This window comes from Macrobrachium rosenbergii, chromosome 8, assembly GCF_040412425.1.
Source record: "Macrobrachium rosenbergii isolate ZJJX-2024 chromosome 8, ASM4041242v1, whole genome shotgun sequence".
In the NCBI taxonomy this organism is placed as follows: Eukaryota; Metazoa; Arthropoda; class Malacostraca; order Decapoda; family Palaemonidae; genus Macrobrachium; species Macrobrachium rosenbergii.
The window spans coordinates 6,665,602-6,686,158 of NC_089748.1; the positions used below are offsets into that span (position 1 = coordinate 6,665,602).

General features: G+C 37.2%; 1 protein-coding gene across 25 annotated transcripts in view; it reads left to right on the forward strand.

Moving 5' to 3' along the window:
• pnut (septin 7-like protein pnut) overlaps positions 1 to 20,557 on the forward strand; it is a 483,231-nt gene that overhangs the window by 349,810 nt on the left and 112,864 nt on the right. For all 25 annotated transcript variants that reach the window (XM_067107220.1, XM_067107226.1, XM_067107227.1 and 22 more), the window contains 5 exons: positions 5,659 to 5,765; positions 6,446 to 6,546; positions 18,383 to 18,476; positions 19,306 to 19,464; positions 19,745 to 19,925. In XM_067107220.1, the coding sequence (XP_066963321.1) occupies positions 5,659 to 5,765; positions 6,446 to 6,546; positions 18,383 to 18,476; positions 19,306 to 19,464; positions 19,745 to 19,925 (642 nt within the window). The remainder of the gene's footprint in view (positions 1 to 5,658; positions 5,766 to 6,445; positions 6,547 to 18,382; positions 18,477 to 19,305; positions 19,465 to 19,744; positions 19,926 to 20,557) is intronic.

Below are 20,557 nucleotides of genomic sequence, written 5' to 3' on the forward strand. Positions count from 1 at the left end.
TTCATGGCCTTTTTTGTGGATGCTGGTTTTTGCTTTCTGTATGAAAAGTATATACAATTTTTATACAATCATAATGTGTAGTGTACCACCAAAACAGGAGGGTCCCAGCAAAACTGTCTTCGTCCCATGGGTGAAACCATTCATGAGGAATTCTTTGGGAATTATAAATGATTTAATAATTCTTGCTCTGTTTTTTTACAGTTTTTCTCCATTATTTACATTATTTCACATTACAGTCTTTACCAAACTTACGAACGAATTACGTTCCGGCCATCTGTTTGCATCTTGAGTTGATCATAAGTTGGTTTTTAATATGTTGGCTAATGCATAACTTCTGTTGATGTCTACATTCCCGAGTTAATTGTTGATGTTTACATTTCCGAGTTAGTTAACTCGGGAGTCATAGATTATACTATTTTCACTGAATTTTAAATCGTGTAGTATTATAATTACTCGGTATGTTAGAAAGGTAAAAAGAAAATAAAATTTAGATTCATGCAACATTCGAAAATTAGGTAATGGTAATGAAACTGTTATTTTATTACAGAATCCATTTATACTGTATTGTTATACTGATTTATTATCATCGTAATGTATAAAAAAAACGATCTACCTACCATTTGTAATATTTACTTTCTCAGAATCAACTGATGGAGCCTACTACTGAAAGAATTGGGAAAATAATTTTTTACTTGCTAAAGGAAATGAATGTATTGGTGGAATTATTTTTTTTTGTGTACATGTAATACAGGTATACAAAGGTAAACTTGCATACTTTATGTCAAAGTAAAATCCCTCAAAATTCATTTGTTTACTGATGTAAATATACCTCAGCTCTCTCTCTCTCTCTGCCATATGTCAGTATTGAAATATGAATTTTGTATCATAAACATAAAAACACGAAACTAAAGCTCCAGGAAGTTTACAGCGCCATTGAATGAGTGCGCTCATTTGCTTAATTTACCATTTTTATTACAAGCTCAGTTAACTCTAAGTACTGTATGATTATCACACCTATCATAACAGTACACAAGAGAATATTTAATCACTGTTGATATTTCATCTCTAATCACTGTAAAAATATATAAAAAGCGAGTTTCATATGTAGGCAAGACAAAACCAAATAGGCTGTACCAAGTTCACTGACAGTGTGGAATGAATGTGTACATAAGTACATATCCTACGCACGCAATTGCACATATCTTTTGGTGTGAAAGAATAAAAAGAAAAAATACAATAAAAATATAAACACGAATACTGTAGCATAAAATATTGATAAAGAAGTAAAGGATGTGTGAGTCACCTTACTTTGACTACAGTGTAAACATACCTCAGTTCTCTCTCTCTCTCTCTCTCTCTCTCTCTCTCTCTCTCTCTCTCTCTCTCTCTCTCTCTCTCTCTCTCTCTCTCAATTGTGTTTATCTTTTGGTTACAACTTTCTGTTGCAGTTTTCACAGGTGTCTCAAAGTCAGATGTTGGCATTGGCTTTGGAGGGCCTTGCCTGACATAGAAAGAAGCGAGAGATTATCATATACTGCATTTGTTTTTATAGAACTCCCTGCGATTTTAAAGGCCTTAAAGGAAATTTTAACTTGGAATGGAAATAGTTTTACTATATCTTGTGACTCGAGAAGTGTTCTTCAGTCTTTAGAATCTTTCAACTCTACACCCACTGATTTTAGAGATATTGGAGTGGCTGTTGTTAGTGAAAAGAAGAGGTAAAGAAGTCAACTTTTGTTGGGTACCTTCTCATGTTGGAATTCTTGGTAAAGAGCTAAGTCAGTAGTCACTTCTCTAGATACCAGAAGATGTGTACTACCATGTCGGGATGTCTATCCTCTTGTCAGTCAGAAAATAAAAAACTTTTGGTAGTCCTTATGGAAAAATTTAAAGAAACAAACCAAAAAAATGTGCAGCATTACATCATTAGTATCTTCTTTGTCATATCCCTATATGCCAAGGAGACTAGAAGCAATGATGTGCAGGCTAAGAATTGGACATACAATACTCACTTATGGGTTTTTGATAGGTGAAAACCATCCATTCTACTGCAGCTGCATTGTGCCCTTAACTGTGAGACATTTGCTGGTCAAATATCCTAGTCTTGGGGATCTAAGAAATAGGTTCCTCTCTTGGGGACATTGACAGATGGACATTTTATCCTTGCTACAATTCTTGGGGAGGATTGTAATATAGAGCAGTTATATATCTTGATTAGGGAGGTGGGCATCCTCAGCAAAATTTAGAGGTGTGTGTATGTATATATGTATATATATATATATATATATATATATATATATATATATATATATATATATATATATATATATATATATATATATATATATATATATATATAGAGGCAGTCCCTGGTTAACGCGGGCTCGGTTAACAGCGATCTGGTTTTATGGTGCTTGTCTAGCGACGAAAATCGGCAATTTTCAGCGCCGAAAATCGCCGATTTCTGCTTATCGGCGCCGACAATTGTGTATTGGCGCCAATAGATAACTAACAGAGGCACCGATAACTGAAAATCAGCGCTTTTCGGCCCCAATAACCCCCGAAATCGCCGATTTTCGGTTAGCGGCAATTTTCGGTTATTATCACACCCTCAGAAACGGAACCCCGCCGATAACTGGGGACTGCCTGTATGTATATATATATATATATATATATATATATCACATAATATATTTATATATACAGCATGAGTGTTTTTATGTATAGCATATATTTTTTATACATATATATTCTTATGCTGTGGTTTTCATAATGCAGTAATCTCCCCGTGTATATGTGTGAATTGTTGTATACTGTATAATTTTATATTCAGATGCGCATATGCCCTAACAGAGTTAGCGTAAGGTTGCAGTGATTAAACGCTGTGTGGTTTGAGAGAGGACATATGCGTGGCATGTAGAGAGAAGGGACAGGGAGCCGTTGTTTGCTGTATACTGTAGAGTCACGATTTGTTTAGTCAGTATTCAAAACTGCTGAGATAACACCTTTCTCGTATGACTTCATTAGTGTACAAGATGTTGTGGGAGGTATCATGGAAGTTGCTTAACATCATTCAGGAATTTTCCATGAGACGATATTTTTCAATCTTATTATAATAACTAGAGATTCTTTTGTTCTGAAAATATGTAATGATAAATATTATTATTAACTGTAATTCCACTTTCTCTCTAATTATCGTTTTTAAAGAGTTTTTAAAATAATCTCATCTAAAACCTGTCTAGGCATTCGTATGGCTATGCCCTGCCGCATTTAGACTCCCATACAGAGGGGATCATTCTGAGACCTATAGCCGTGTTGAGAAGATAGAAGCGGTACTCTTTCTCGCTCGCTCTCGGGACTTCGAATATCCTGTTGTAACGTAATTCATATTTTGGTAGACAATGGTCACTCATATCCTTTAACTGTTTAATTCCTTAGTAAATGTGTCTGAGTTATCTGAACAGTGTATTTTATTAAGTGTGTGTGTAACGGCGCCTGATTAAAGACACGAAGCATTTGGGTACCAAGGTATTGTAACATAATTATTGGTTTTTAGTGCACTAAAAACAATATTTACAGTGATTATATGTAAAGATGCCCTTTTCCTTTTTAATACTTTTTCGTATTATATGTTTTATGCTTTGTCTCTTGAAGAATATAATTATGTGGTGTGTTTGCTATTGCCTTAATTTTTGCTTTACATTTTTTTATATCTAATCTTTTTGCAGAGTATATTTCTGTGTCTTTTGTATCCACATTTTTATATGATTGATTTAATTGCTTTATTTTGTTTAACTCTTGGGAATTAATTTACTTGTATTTCCTTTCAATCAAATTTTGTTACTTAATTTAAATTTTACTTGAATAATTTTTTTATTAAGTAATAAATTAATTTCTGATTTAATTTTGACTGATGATTAATTCAGATTTAATCCAATTTTGTTTTGTTTTCAAGTAATAATAAATTTCCCTGAGACATTTAATGTTGTGTATAATCTTTGAATTTAGAAATAAATTTTTGTATTTAAAATTATTATATCGGAGTTTCATTTTATTGACCCACCAGTAATTCTGATTTGAATTAGATATAGAGTGGTAAGTGAGATGTTTTCCTTCAAGTAATTGAAGTGAGCTCGAACCAGGGAAATAAATAGAAATACTTTAACTTTTATAATGTTACTGGAGTGATGCCCTTAGATTTTAGCTCACACCTGTTTAATGAACTTAATCTGCTTTCTATCATGATTGATAAGTTTTATAAGGGATCACTGTTGCCTTTAGAGAAATCAGTCGTTTTGTATGTGTGATGAGGGTTCAGGTGTCTGGCTGTTGCGAGGTAACTATAATTGTCGAATAAATGGTAAGTTTGGTAATCAAATATCAAGCACATGGATACCAGGTTTGATTTGAACAGACACTGGACACTTCATCACAATATATATATATATAATATATATATATATATATATATATATATATATATATATATATATATATATATATATATATATATATATACAGTCAGATAACTGGGAGCAGCGCCGATAACCGGGGGTCGGCACCGATAACTGGAGATTGGTGTCGAAAATCCGTTATCGTGCTCACCAGACAAACGCTGTAAAACTGGATTGCCGATAACTGGGGACTGCCTGTATATATATTTAGATAAACTCTTATGAAACTCCTTTAAAAAAAATTTTTTTTAGTTTCCTATTTAACTTCATTACAGTGTCAATAACCTAGACATTGCAGCGCCAGTTTTAGTAACCATAATTCAGTCAGTCTTTTATTTATTTATATATATACAGCTTATCCTTGATTTCTTGGACCTTCTCACTGATTGTCATTTTGTTAACTCCATATCTATTAGTTTTCTGACTAACCTGTCTTCTCCCTTCTCATAACATGATCAAACCATTTAAATTGCTGAGGTCAAAATTTATTTTCTTGGTTGGTTCACGTTTTCACTGCATAGTGATTTCTTAAACAATACACTTCAATGATTTTGCTGCTTAATAATGTCATCATCTCATTTACTCATTAATAGTCAAGCAGATTCTCTTTTTTTATTTCATTCAGATTGTTGCAACTCATTTTCTCACCATTTCAGAAACAGTTATACCTTTACAATATGTTATTTTAACTCTAGATTTTTGTGTCCCTCAGTATTTTTGTGGCAAATTAATGACTTTGTGTGGGTATGGCAATGTTTTTCTTTTGTTACATGTTTTTTATTAGGCTTCTTTATTAAGCTTTTTATGAAGCTCATTGTAGTATGTTCTAGAAACAAAAAAGGTAAAGTTAGGAATAGGCTTTCAGTGGAATCTCAGAGGGCTAAGTGAAATAAACTAGAAATCTTTTTCAGATGTGTTTTCAGTTCTCTCTGCAGCTTCAGCTAATTTTATAATTAATAACTTATTTGTGTTGACATTTATTAACTTAGATAAGATTTTTTTTTATATAAAGCATCAACAGACTTTAATACCTTCCATCTGAAGAACGACCCTATTGTTTACGTATTGATTAATTTTTTTTTTATAAAGTTATTTTCATATTTCATGGAAATGCTATTATCATTACCTTACTGTTTAGCTGTAGATAGTTATATAATGTATTTTATGTATCTTTCTTGAAAAGTTTTCTGTTGATTTTTTTCAGGTGAGAGTGGATTAGGCAAAAGTACACTTATCAATTCCATGTTCCTCTCTGACATATACTCAAATGATCATCCAGGACCATCACACAGAGTAAAAAAGACTGTTGCGGTAAGGCCAATATTATCCTTTTCATTTTTGTTTTATTTGGCTTTTTCATTTTGTATTATGCTGAATCTTTTGACTTCATTTTCAGTGATTGTATAAGTTTTACAATGTAGGATGATAATTATGTTGAATTCAAATTGATTTAGAGTACAAAGTAAATGCTTTTTATCCATTTAATACTGTAATACCTATATATTTCTCTGTGCACATTGCACATCAAAAATAAGTACAGGCGGTCCCCGGTTTACGACGGGGGTTCCGTTCTTGCGCCGCGTCGTAACCCGAAAATCGTCGTAAGCCGGAACATCGTCGAAAATCGTCAAAAATCATAAGAAAACCTTACTTTTAATGCTCTGGGTGCATTGAAAACGATATAAACTGCATTATTATTGAGTTTTACATCAAAAAACCTTCAAATTATGATTATTCTGCCATTTTGGGGCCATATTTCTTCCGTCGGATCGGCGACGACGCGTCAGAACCCCGAACATGCGTCGTAAGCCAGGAAATAATTTCTGATGAATATATTTGAAAAGCGTCATAACCTCGGAACGTCGTAAGCCGGAACCGTCGTAAACCGGGGACTGCCTGTACTAGTTAATGAAACCCTTTGAGTTGCATAAGTATATCTTTTACCATTATGTTTATAAAATTGATTTTGAACTTGAAATTGGCTTTTGCAGGTTGAAACTACCAAAGTTCTTTTGAAAGAGAATGGTGTGAACTTGATGCTCACTGTTGTAGATACTCCAGGGTTTGGTGATGCAGTCGACAATAGTGACTGGTAAGTTTAACATGCTTATGGTTATTCTTTAAAGCATAGACTGACTAGATTACTATCTGAATGCTCTCACCAAACCCAGGCCTGATAATAAAAAGGAAGGAAGGGGATTGCTAAAGTTTAGGTTCTTAAGTGTGAAGTTCATGATTGACCCACTTCTTGCAAAAGGAATTATTGTAGGAATCAAAGCAAGTGGAATTGATAGAATGGTACCCCTTGAAAGCAGAAGGAAAGGTCACCAAACTAAGCAGTCCTTAGGGTTACAATTTTCACAGGTTAAATGTAGGATTTGGAGGCATGGTGGATGTTTGATGGCTACTCTTGTGTTAATTCCTAATTTCAGTATGTTGTGAATGACAGATTTCCCTAGTTCATCATATTATTGTACATACATTTGATTTTATCAGACTTTTTCAGCAAGTTCTTGTCATTATGGTTGGGCTGAAGAAATGTTGCATGTTTTCATGAAAGTTTTATCTACTGTTGTCAATAATGAGTCACTGAAATTATAGTTGACTTTTTATAGATTGCAGTGGTTTTGATTACCTTGAAAGTACAACTTATGACCTTTATACAATATATTAAGACCATATTTTTGCTGCACCCTTCTGATGACATGGACAGAAAGTATACCATATTGAATTTTTTTTGTTTTGAATTGTATAGCATTATAGTCACTCTGCAAAATACTTTAGGAAGATAGCGAAGGCCCCAGTCTTGTTTTTTTCATTCATCACATATATATACAGTAGGTTCTCTGTTTACGTCACATTTGACCTACATCATTTCATGGTTACGTCTCTCAATCTCCGATATAATTTTATTAAAAAATTCTTGTTCCATCACTCGGATGTAAATTCAACTTCGCGCAGGAACTAGTTTGCGGGCAGAACGGACAAATAACGTCATCTTAAAGCGGAATCCGGGAAAGACAACAGCGATCACTCGTTTGCTATACAGTGGCGCGCACGGGGGTGGGGGCCCCTCGTTTTTATGCATTTCACATTTCCACGTTTCATTTTGTTGCAGATTTTCGTGGAACATCACTCACTTGTCTGCGGGGAAGGTTTCACTAATTTGCGGATTTTTCTTTGGGCTGTATCTCTAAAACTATCATTACTGTAATTTTTTTTGTAGAGTAACACTGTATATTCTTTTAATTACTGTTTGTTCCGACACTGGTACAAACACCACAGCGTCATGTGATAGGAGTATCCTTAGGCGTGCATGCACAGACAGTTATGGTAAACTTGCTTTTAGAGAGTAGCACTAGCTATAAAAGAGGCCCGCAGGACCAGCATCCCCCAATTTGTTCTTGGCCGTCATTGCATTAAGACGTACATTTTGCGCCCTGCATATTATTGATCTCGCTTTTTCTTGGAATAATTGTGTTGTTTTGAGACATGTGAACAGTATGGGGAATCTCATAGTGTGTTTTGTTTTTTTCCTTGGTTATGGAATCTTCAGCGGAACCGGTCCCCCATAAATGTCTGGGTATTGCTCAGAAAGGAAAAACGTAGAAAGTTTTTGTCTCCTTTACCAGTTAACCTGCATTCAGTGTGTTCTAAATGCAGAGGGCAAGAATGCTCTCAATCTCTGTAGTGCAAAGAATGTGAATCGTGGTCATCTTCTTAGTGGGAGAAACATGATAATAGAAGTGTAAAAAGAAGTCAGAAAAGGAAATTTTGACTCCCCAACCCATAGAACCTTATCCCCTCCATTATGTGTATCCCTTCTCCCACCATCTTTGCTTCCTCTCCACTTCCCATTACCCCAGGAAGAAATCTCCCTTCTCTTCCTTCCTCAAAGCAGAATTCCAATATCCAACAAGAGATGATGTCGGTTTTAAGCTAAGGCTTCGGATACGTCCAACCCAATCAAGAAATCGACAACTTCCGTTAGCGAAAGTAAGAAGATCAGTGTTACCCAGGCTAGCCCGGTACCGGGTCTCAACGGTTACCAGAGGGTAGGGAGAAAAGGACTCCCAACATCTCTCCCAAACCTGTCCTGGGTACCAGTGGTGTGTGATGGAGTGGAAGTTCTGCCTCTCCTGCCTCTTCCTCATCAAGTTTTTCTCCTCCTGTGTCAAAACGTTGCCGCTCTCAGTTTTCTTCCGAGAGGTCCTCCCGATCATGCTCGAGAAGCCTGACTCGGCACGCTGCATCTCTAGAATCCAGTAAACAACGCAACACTTCTTGTCATGGACGTTGTTTTGGTTCTCCTAGAGACACCTCCTGGTCACGCCCTAGAAGCCTGATTCGGCATGGTACTTCTCTTGGGCAGAAATGTCAAGGAGAGAGTAGTTGGCTGGTGCTTCACAAATCCAGGCACTGAACTATCACTCCTCATTCTGCATGGTCTTCGGATGTATCCCGTTCCCGTTCCAAGAGCAGAACATGGCATGGCGATTCCCACAAGAGAGCAAAATTTGCTGATACCAGGCGCCAAACCGTTACTCCCCATCCTGCACGGTTTTCAGATGCCTCCCGTTCCCATTCCAGGAGCAGAACGAGACGTGGTGATACCTGCAGGAAAGAGACTTTGTAGCTTCCAGTCATTCTCCTGCCAAAAGATGTTGGAAGTCGTCTCCTTTTTCCTCAGACAATGAACTGAAGGTTAGACCTTTTCACTTTGACATTGATTCTCGGGAACAAGCAGCTTCATGGACTTGGTTTTCTTTGGGTAAAAGCTGTGAGTTTTCTGGGAGACGTTCCCCCTCTTACCATTCAGTATGACATACCAGAAAGAGAAAATCTTGAGCTTCTCCAGATTCACTTTTGCCGCCTCATCAGAAATGGAAGACACTTTACAGCCAATCTCCAGATATAGAATCAAGTTTGTCATTTACCTCAGGATGTTCCAGAAGAATTCTCTGAATTTTCCAGTACTTATTCAGAAAATAAGATGAAGAAGATTATGCAGACTCTTCCTTTTTAGAACAAGTGGCTTTTTCATCCACAGAAACAAAACATTCCATTGTCTAATATGTTAACTAGAATGGCAAAGTCATCAATTAAAGAAATTGATTTGTTGATTGCTGGAGATGAAGGTTCCCTAGCAGTCTCCCGATCGCAAAAATTGTTACATCATCCCTTACCTAGACAAGCAAAGTATTATGTGAAGCCCACCGCCCTTCCCAGGATAGTGAGTGAATGGAAGTTTGTCAAGGTTATTGAACAATACTTCCTTAGATTTCTTGAGACAAATAGGTTCCACTTTCTTTAGTTCTGAGATGGTCAATCTGGAGCTTCATTGAAACTGATTCAGAAGACTGTTTCTTGTGATTCGTGGGCCATAATTAAAGGCTTCTTCCCTCCATCAGGCAAAGTCTTAAAATATATGCATAAAAATATAGCAAATGTTTGGGCTAATGTTCTAAAAAAATGCGATTCCCTCCTGTCAATAGCTCAGAAGCATATTTCTTCGGGCAATTGGTCCAATCTCAGGAATAGCCCTTTATCTGAAATGTCTTGGTATTTTCTCCAGTACTTAGTCGACCGGGCGATCTCAGACAGGAGGGAAGATGCAGCTCAACCTTTTTGTCAAAGCTTTCATCACAATTCCCAGTCCAGGGGTAGACAAAGAGAAGGTGGTCGACTTCAGCACCGTTCCTCCGCTCCTCCACAGTATGGAAAGCGAAAGCTGGGACCTTCAAGGGTGTCCACCAGATGAGGAAGGCTGCCTCCCCCATCTTCTTCTGTTAACCAAGTGGAAAGAGTGGCAGGAAGCCGGGGCAGAGAATTAGACAGTACTACTGCAACCGTGAAGAACGGGTATGTTTTTCCCTTCCATCAGAAACCACTTTTGTCACCCTTTCCTCTTGAGTTTCCCTCCTACAGGAAAAGTTCCCCAAGCAGAAGACCTTACAGCAAGAGATTCAGAATATGTTGGACAAAAAGGCTGTGGAAATAGTGACGACACCGTCGCCAGGGTTTTACAGCCACCTTTTCATGCATTTCAGGGACTTGGAGCAATACAGAGCAAGAAGAACACATAAATGTGCTGGAGATGAAGGTATCCTGGTTAGCTCTGCAGTACTAACAAGAGGGCCTGAAAGGGAAGACACCAGTTTTGATGAGCGACAACACTTTGGTTGTCTCTTACTTTAGCAAACGGGGGAACGATTTCCCACTCCTTAAACAAGTGGCTATCAAGATTCACATATGGTCAGAACTCAAGGGCCTGACGCTAGCTGTCAGATACATCCCAGGGAAGAAGAACATCATAGCAGACACTTTAAGCAGATCAGGACAGATAGTGGGGACAGAGTGGTCCTTGCTTCAGTTGGTAGCGAACAGACCCCTCAGCTTGTGGCTGGACCCCACAATGGATCTGTTCATAACATCAAGGAACCACAAGTTACCCCCCTATATTGCTCTCCAGTTCCAGACAAGAACTTCATTATGCAGGACGCGTTCCAACACCAGTGGAACAGCCTAGACGTTTACGTATTCCCTCCTTTCAGCCAAATCAGGAGGGTGGTCAACAGGTGTTTCGTTTCTCAGGGTCTCCAAATGACATTGGTAGCCCCAGTGCGACCTCCTACATCTCATAGACATTCCAAGACATCTTCTCATAACACCAGATCTACTAAAACAAGAACGCAATGGAAGGATACATCAGTCAGTAGAATCACGTCAGCTTCACAGCTGGAGACTATTGAGCAACTCCTCAGTTAGAGAATCCTCCCCCAAGCAACATGAAGGGAAATGGTCAGTCTTCTTGGATTGGTGCAGCAAGAGGGACTTAACATCCCCTCAAAACAACTGTAAGAAATGTCGCACATTTCCTTCTCTTTCTGAGGAAGGAGAAAAACCTCTCCTCCTCAGCTGCGAAAGGATATAGATTGGCCCTCTCCAAAGTTTTTAAAGCTAGAGATATTGAATTGGTCTCATCTTGGAGAATCTCGGATATGATCAAACACTTTGAGAAAAGCTGTTCTCGAAATTTGAACCTGATTGGGATATAACAAAAGTTTTAACTTTCTTGACTAGGTCTCCTTATGAACCCATTAGAACTTCTTCAGACAGGGACTTAACATTGAAAACAGTGTTTCTTATAACTTTAACGTCAGCCAAAAGAGTTAGTGAAATTCATGCACTTTCTTACAATGCAACCCACACCTGTGGATAGATGGAAATAGCTTTCAATTTTATGCCAGACTTCATCACAAAAACCTAGAACCCATCATCCCATGACCCAAGATTTGATGGCTTCTCCATTCCATCTCTTAAGGACTTTGTGGATAACAAATGTTGCTTTGCCCTGTACAAGCAGTGAAAGCTTACCTAAAGCTTACAGCCTACCTCAGACCAGCACAACGCAGACTTTTCCTTAGCATGGGTTGTATTAAAGAGATTTCCAAAAACACGATCTCCTTTTGGCTGAGGGAGGTAATAAGCAGAGCTTAAGAGTTTGGAACTTGATGTATCTACTGTACCAACACACTTTAAGGCCCCTGCCATCAGGAATATTGGCCCGTCAGTTGCCTTTAAGAAGAACTATGCTGTGGGACAGATCCTCCATACTTGAGTTAGGAACAGACAAACCACCTTCAGTTCTTTTTATTTGAAAGATATCACACATAAGTCTCTAGACACCTTCTCCTTAGGCCCGGTGGTGGCAGCTCAACATGCTTTGTGAAGGATATGATCTTTTAGCTCCACTTGCATTCATTGGGCGTCTCTTCTCCGCAACATCACGTGGGTCCGGCATGTGATGTTCACTGGATAGGACCATCTGGCTCCATTTAAACGTAGAGTCCCCTGGTTCCATCACATCACTTTGAAGAGTGAGCATTATTCTTTTAAAATTTTGTTTTTGGTGGTTACTATTAATTGCCTTGCTTGTTTGTGGAGAGATCTTCCTCCCCCCTCTTTATGAGCCTCCTATCACATGATGTTGTGGTGTTTGTATCAGTGTCAGAACAAATGACAAATTCAACAATAATTGGTATTTTTCTTAACACAAACCCACAACTTCATGTGAGTTTTAATTTTCCACCTCATGCCTCCCCTCTTTCCCAATCTCTCTCTCATCCATCTTGGGCGAAATATCACAGTTCCCTCCGGCTGTTCACAAATTGGGGGGTGCTGGTCCTGCAGGCCTCTTTTATAGCTAGTGCTACTCTCTAAAAGCGAGTCTACCATAGCTGTCTGCGCATGCATGCCTAAGAATACTCCTATCCCATGATGTTGTGGCTTTGTATGTTAGGAAAGATACAAATTATTGTCGAGTTTGTCATATTTTTTTCATAAAAATATACTGTATGTGAACTGAGAGAGAGAATGATGCACAAGAATTTTTTTAGTAAATTTATGGGAGATGGTAAGGACTAACCACGTTTGTATAAAAAATAAAAATAAAAGATTTACCTAATAATAAGTACTAGTTTTCAAATATTAATAAGATTAATAAGATTAAACAATAATAATAATACAGGTAGTCCCTGGTTGTCAGTGTGGGTTCCGTTCTGAAGGCATGACAATAACCGAAAATCGGTGCTTTTTCAGCACTTATCGGTGCAAAAAATCACTGATGTTCGGTTATTGGCACCTCTGTTAGGTATGTATCAGTGCCAGTACCCAATTATTGGTGCCGATGAGCGGTAATCTGTAATTTTTGACACTGAAAATTGCCAATTTTTGTTGCTAGACAAGCCCCATAAAACTGGATCACCGATAACCAGGGACTGCCTTTAATAATAATAATAATATAAAAAGGCAGTAGACCCTCTTTTATACACATGGTGTGGAAGGTGATAGCTGCATCAGCGGCATTCAGTTTGTACAGTATAGAGTTTTCTCTATTTTTCTAATAATTGATATTTTAGGTTACTGCATTCTGCCAGTAACACGTCGATGTTGATCATACTTGGAGAGGAAAGCAGGTTGCAAAATTAGGTAGTTTATTTCCGATGTACACAGTAAAACAGTAACAGGATACAGTACTGAAATAGGGGGTTCATCATCCATAGAGTTGACCTTCAGGAAAAATATTCTTTTGAGTTGTCCTTCAGGAGAAAGTCATCTTTGGTGTTAATCGAGGCCACGTTTTGCTAAGGCTCCACTGAGCATGGTCACGCCAAAAGACGGGAATAGACTGACTTTTGATGTGAGTCTTGTTCTTTATATACAAGGTCAGTGGGGGGTCAAATTCAGCTGCCTGTTGATTGGATGAGGAGAAACATTCATGCTGCTTATTGGTTGGCGAGATTTTCTCACAAGCCAAAAATTTTATCGCTGATGATTTCCTTTCTGAGTGTGTGACATCATTCTTTGGTATTTCCCGGCAAATATTCTGATTGGGCGTCGGGCAGCTTGCAGAATCTCCGACATCATTGTGAGCTTCACATTCAGGATTGTCTTGCGGTGTCTGGCATCGATCTGCCACCTACAGAAGCAATAGGTCGCCTAATGCTGGTAATCAAGAGGATTACTTGTGTGGTATTTAATGAGGGCTTCTCCTGCTGTATTAAGAGCATCTCCAGCAGCTGTAGGCACCTTGGGTCGGGGGCTTTTCCAATTACTTCTGTATTCCCCACTGTTTCATTCCTTGTAATGCTGGTATTGTGGGCATTTCATTACAAGGAATGAAATAGTGGGGAATACAGAAATAATTGGAAAAGCCCCCGACCCAAGGTGCCCACGGCTGCTGGAGGCGCTCTTAATACAGCAGGAGAAGCCCTCATTAAATACCACACAATAGGTATTCCTCTAGCCTACCAACATTAAGTGACCTATTGCTTCTGTAGCTGACAGCCCGATGCCAAACACTGCAAGAAACAACAATCCCGAACGTGAAACTCAGCGATGTCAGAGATTCTGCAAGCTGCCCAGCGCCCAATCAGAACATTCGCCAGGAAATACCAGAGAATGACATCACACACTCAGAAAAGCTGCAGCAGAGAAACCATCAGCAGTAAAATTTTTGGCTTGTGAGAAAATCTCGCCAGCTAATAAGCAGCGTGAATGTTTCTCCTCATCCAATCAGCGGGCAGCTAATTTGACCCCTCGCTGACCTTCTCGTATATAAAGAACAAGACTCACATCAAAAGTCAGTCTATTCCTGTCTTTTGGCGTGACCATGCTCAGTGGAGCCTGAGTGAAACATGGCCTCGATTAACACCGAAGAAGATTTTCCCTTGAAGGACAACTCAAAAATTTTTCCTGAAGGTCAACTCTACTGACAATGAACTCCTTATTTCAGTGTCCTGTTACTGTTTTACTGTGTACTTCGGAAATAAACTACCTAATTTTGCAACCCTCTTTCCTCTCCAAGTATGACCAATATCGGCGTGTTACTGGCAGAATGCAGTAACCTAGGAAAATCAAATAGAAAAATAGAGAAAACTATACAAACTGAATGCCACTGATGCAGCTATCACCTTCAACACCACGAATAATTTATTATAGAATGCATGAATTTTTAAATTGCAGTATGATGTTATTGTTATTATGTTGCCCATTTGGTGGTTAAATAAAATAGCTATGAGTGATACTGAAAAATCTCTCTCTCTCTCTCTCTCTCTCTCTCTCTCTCTCTCTCTCTCTCTCTCTCTCTCTCTCTCTCTCTCTCTCTCTCTCTCTCTCTATATATATATTTTTAGGGTAAAATGTTTAAGATGACTTTGAAATATTAATAATATTTCAAAGATTAATAACAACTTACTGTAGTAAATCATTTTTTTTATCATAAATGTATTTGTATGTAATCACGAAAATCATAACGTGATGTAATTAACAAACCTAAACTACGCATTTATTTTAAATATGCGCTGTACAGTAGTACTATCCTAAAATACATACCGGTGCAGTAAACATCATTTCAGAATTATCTTACAACACAGTAAAATATATGTAAAATATACTCCCAGTGCATTACATACGATATGAGCAGAACGATGCACAAAGTTACGTAGGCCAAAGAAAATGTGCATGTCTGAATGATAGGGGATACGTAAGAATAACAGTTGTAGGCTTGAACTTAATTTTGCAACACGCCTTTGAAATGATATATTAGGGTGGTCTGGGATGATAGTCTGAGGTATATTTTTGTTTGAACTGTCATGTTTGGTAATGAACTGTTAAAATAGGCAGTAATAAGCATTTCAGGGATGTATATAGCCTACTTAAGAGTAACAGTAGTAGGAGAGTACTTTAATGTAAGGTTCCTTTGGGTGTTTTGGGATGATTATTTGGGGTGTATTTTTGTTTGAAATTATATTAAAGTGTTTTAGTATGATAATTTAAGGTATATTTTTGTTTGAACTATCAGAGTAGTAGTGAAATGTCAAAATAGACAGATAAGCATTTTAGTTTAAGGGGTACAGGGTATTTGGCAGTTATAAGCCAGTTATAAGCATTTTTAGAGGTAATATTTACATTTCCTCGGTAGGTTCTTGAACCCATTCCCGCGTAAAAAGGGGGCGCACTGTGCACCATCTTGAATTGTTTCATTCGCTCTCTCTCATTTCTGTTGCTTTTTTGGGAACATATTTATTTGCATTGTGTCTCCTAAGCATAAGGCAGACCCTTGTGATGGCAGTACTCTGAAGAAAAGAAAAGCCAACTCCATGGAAATGAAAGTTGATATAATAAAATGATCTGAAAAGGGCGAAACACTGTCGAATATCAGCTGCACGCTCTGGTTTAGTTGTACAGCTGTGTCGACAATCATCAAAGTTAAAAAGTGCATACTTGAACATGTGAAAGGATCTGCTCCTATGAAATCAACTGTGATGACAAAGCAATGTAGTGGTCTCATTATTGAGATGGAACAATTATTAGTGCTTTGGCTGGAAGACCAGCATCAGCAGCATATCCCAGTTAGCCTAATGTTCAATTATTAGTGCTTTGGTTGGAAGACCAGCATCAACAGCTTATCCCAGTTAGCCTAATGTTGACTCAGGAGAATGCTGAAAGTTTGTTTGAAACCTTGTAAAGAGAAAAGGGGGGAAGGGAGTGAAAGTGGAGAACTAGGCGACCCTGCCCAAGTATCTCTGGCACCTTCTGCAGGCTCTGCCTCTCCAGACTCACCTGCCCCAGTATCTCCAGCACCTCCCTCCACCCAGTAGCCTAGTCAAGCCTGCCTCACCCCCCTTTGCAACGCCCAGTATGCAAGCCAACCACAGGCATAAAAGTAAGGAATTGCTTCTTTTTATTTACTGTACAGTAAATATAAGGATAATATTTAACCTTGTACTGTATGTGCTCAGGAATTGTTTTCTCTTTTATTTTTTATTTTTACTGATTCATGTCGTTATGTCTGCGTAAACCGACTTACGGACAAAATCGTGTTATGTCCTTGCTGTAGGAATGGATCTCGGATGTAAACTGAGAACCTACTGTACTTGGTAATTAGTGTGTTAATGGCTGGATTTCAGTAATACACAATGCTCTCGCTAATTGAACAGATGGGAATGAAGTCATTCCATGATATTAGGTTTCCCATGTTAGCCTGAATCTTTAAGTAGGAAATTAAATTATTACACAACCCTACAGTTGCCCAGAGCTAGTGCACAATTATAAAAATGTAATATAACATTTATATAATATATAAACGCAGTAGACACATTTTGATCGCATTAAAAATGGTTGTAACTACAATAATCCAATAATCTGTAAATAGAAATGCATTACTGTACACTGGTAACTTGCACAAATCATATCTGTATTGCCTATGCATAAACCTGCACTAAGTGATAGGCCTGGGAAATTTGGACTTGCAACAGCACTTCTTTATGGTTCTTTAAAAGTCTGGACTTAACAGCAGTTGTTGATGAATTTGGAAATACTGGGCCTGTGACAACACATGTCGATGGACTTGGATCGTCAGGACTTGCAACAGTGCTTTTGTTGGGCCTTAGTAAATAGTAAACTAAATCCAACAAATAGAAACAGAACTGAAGTACCTGTATAGTACCGGTCACTGTGAGAACTATTTCACGCATAAGACAGCCTCATTCAGAAACAGTGTGTTCTAGAATAGATTAGACAAGTGTTATCAACACACTTGGAATTTATTTTTTTTTTTTTTTTAAGTCTTTAGAAGGATTAGTAATTCTTTGAGGTACCTCTGTCCATGTGATTCCATGTAAACACTATCTTACTCTGTCTCCTTCAACTGCTTCACAATTATAGACGTCAAATATAATTAAATAAAATAAAGATACGTTTCAATATATTTATAATGTTAAAGCCTCAATCTCTTAAGGTTTACTTTTATTCTCTCACTCTCTCAGCTGTTGATGCTGCACATTTATATATCCTTGACAAAAATATTTTCAGATAAGTAAACTCTCTCTCTCTCTCTCTCTCTCTCTCTCTCTCTCTCTCTCTCTCTCTCTCTCTCTCTCTCTCTCTCTCTCTCTCTCTCTTTTAGTCACTGAGTAGCATATATCATATATTGTATACCACATCAGTAAGGGACTTAATAGTGACATATTGTATTTAATGGCAGCATTAGTATAGTGTGGAGTAGTTTTAAGTTCTGAATGCTAGCTGAGAGGGTTGTCTAACTGGATAATTGGGTATTGCTTGTTTGTCCATTGATTGCATGGTAAATTAAGTGCTCCAGGTATGAGGCTACTTTCACTGTAAAAAAAAAAGCATGAATGCCTAATTTAATTGTCATTCATAATATGCATATATCACACTGAAATGTGGTGTAATATCGCCTATTCTGTAATTTTTAATTGGTATTTTTACATGAGATGGCTGTTTAAAATCTTTTCTGTAATGTCTGTTAAGTGATTTTATCTTGTGCAGCTTTTGATTGAATTTCATTGGCCATATATGAATGTGGTGCAGATCTCTCTGAAATTTTCTTGTCTTTGCAGCTGGCAGCCAGTAACAGATTACGTGGAAAATAAATATGAAGAATACCTCAACTGTGAATCTAGAGTTAATAGAAAACAAATTAGTGATAGTAGGGTAAGTTTTTATTACTGGAACTTAAATAGATAATTGATGTGTGCAGTACTGTGGGTGAGATCATCATTTACAAGTACAAAAGATTAGATTTTCCAAATTATAAAAAAGCTCTTTGCATCAAGTTTCACCATGTCATTGCTCTACTATTTCTGGTATTTGCTTTTTGTATGGCTAATGTTTATCAAATATGAATCTTAAATAATTACTGTGACTTAAATGATAAAAGAGAATTGGTGAATATGTGTTGCATGACTAGTCGAGAGGGATGGTGCAGTGGTGATTGGGAAAAGGAAATAACAGGTACTTGTATTAATATCTAGTCTATTATTACAAGATTTGCTTTTTTCTCCTTGTCTCTTGCTAAGAGGAATAGGTTTATCAACATATCAACAAGGTGAACCCAAAACTTGGGCAATTGAAAATGACAAAATATAGTAATGATTTGCATATCCTTTCAATTACAGTACTGTACATGTGCTTTTATCCATTTTCAGCTATTCAGACATTTGGAAATAAAATTAGTTTTTCAGGATTCATGGATCCCTTGATTAACTGTGTGCATCTGTTGTTCCTCATAGCTTACAATATAAGCAGGCATCTCAGGCTAGATCTCCAAACAAGTACCCATATTAGAAGTTCATCATCTTGTGCTTGGTTATTTTGTCGGATGAAAATCCTTCATTGTTTTTTAACTCTAGGTTGAAATTTATGAATTATGAAAGAAACCAATCAGGAACCATTAGTGAGAACTTTTGTTACCCGAGTGGATGAGATGAACCTTACGTTCTTTCGTATGGATATTGTCTAAATATATATATATTTTTTACAGGTACATTGTTGCCTTTATTTTATTGCTCCTTCTGGTCATGGCCTTAAACCCCTAGATGTAGAATTCATGAGACGCCTACATGACAAAGTAAATATTATTCCTGTTATATCAAAAGCGGACACATTAACGCCGGATGAATGTCAACACTTAAAAAAACAGGTAAGGAGAGCTATCAATTTTTGTATGTGTAACTGTCATGTCTAATTGTGCATTATCAGGATTATTTAAAATTTTTTTTCAATTGAAACTGATTTAGGGGATCTAGTTGTAAGAAATGAAAATTTTAGGAAAGATGAAGTTCAGAATTTCGTGTAGTGGACCACTTATATGTAGTATTGTCTGAACTTGAAGGTCTGCTTAAGCAGTTATTATGATTAAGTTTAGAAATTTGAGCTAATTGTGTATTTTGCTATATGTTTACACTGTTTTTTTACACCAGGTACTTAATGAAATTGCACAACACAAGATAAAAATCTATGAATTTCCTGAAGAGGAGGGAGACACCAATGCCCTTAAAATGAAACAACGAGTGCCATTTGCTGTTGTTGGGTCCAATACGATAGTAGAAGTAGATGGAAAGAAAGTGCGAGGCCGAAAATATCCTTGGGGCATTGTTGAAGGTTAGAACATTTTCTTTTTGTTATTTCTTTCTCGTAATACAAGAGAGCCTTGCGTGCCTGTCTGGTTCCAATTTTCTCAGTCAGTCTGTGTTAGTGTTACTGACTTGAATGTTAGATGTAAAGTTAAGATTAATAAAAATTTTCCCTGTCATTTAGTTGAAAGTGCCTATGCCTCGTTTTTGATAGTTCAACTGAAATTTTTTTTTTGTCACACTGGATATTAAATGTAGACAATTATGAGAGATTTTCAAAATTATTTTCTTGCTTTTTGTAAAGATTTTTTCAATAAAAAGCAGCACCGTAATGTTCAGTCAAAATTATTGAGCCAAGCCTGATTCATTGTAAACACTGAATTCTCCAGGAATCTTCAGTCAGCTGTCCAGCTGAGAACTGAAAGGAATGTAATTTACATTTACATTTTTTTTTTAATTACTGTATATGTATTGTTTCACATTTGATATTTGTTTCATGTTGCAGACTACAAATGTTTTTGTAAATATTTTGGACAAGTAATCCCTCAATTATACGGGTTACCATTATCTGACTCACTTGGACCAGGGATCAAGATCCAAAAAATAAATATATAAATTTTTTAAATTTTTAAAAGCCACCTTCCAGTGGTTGGCAATGCC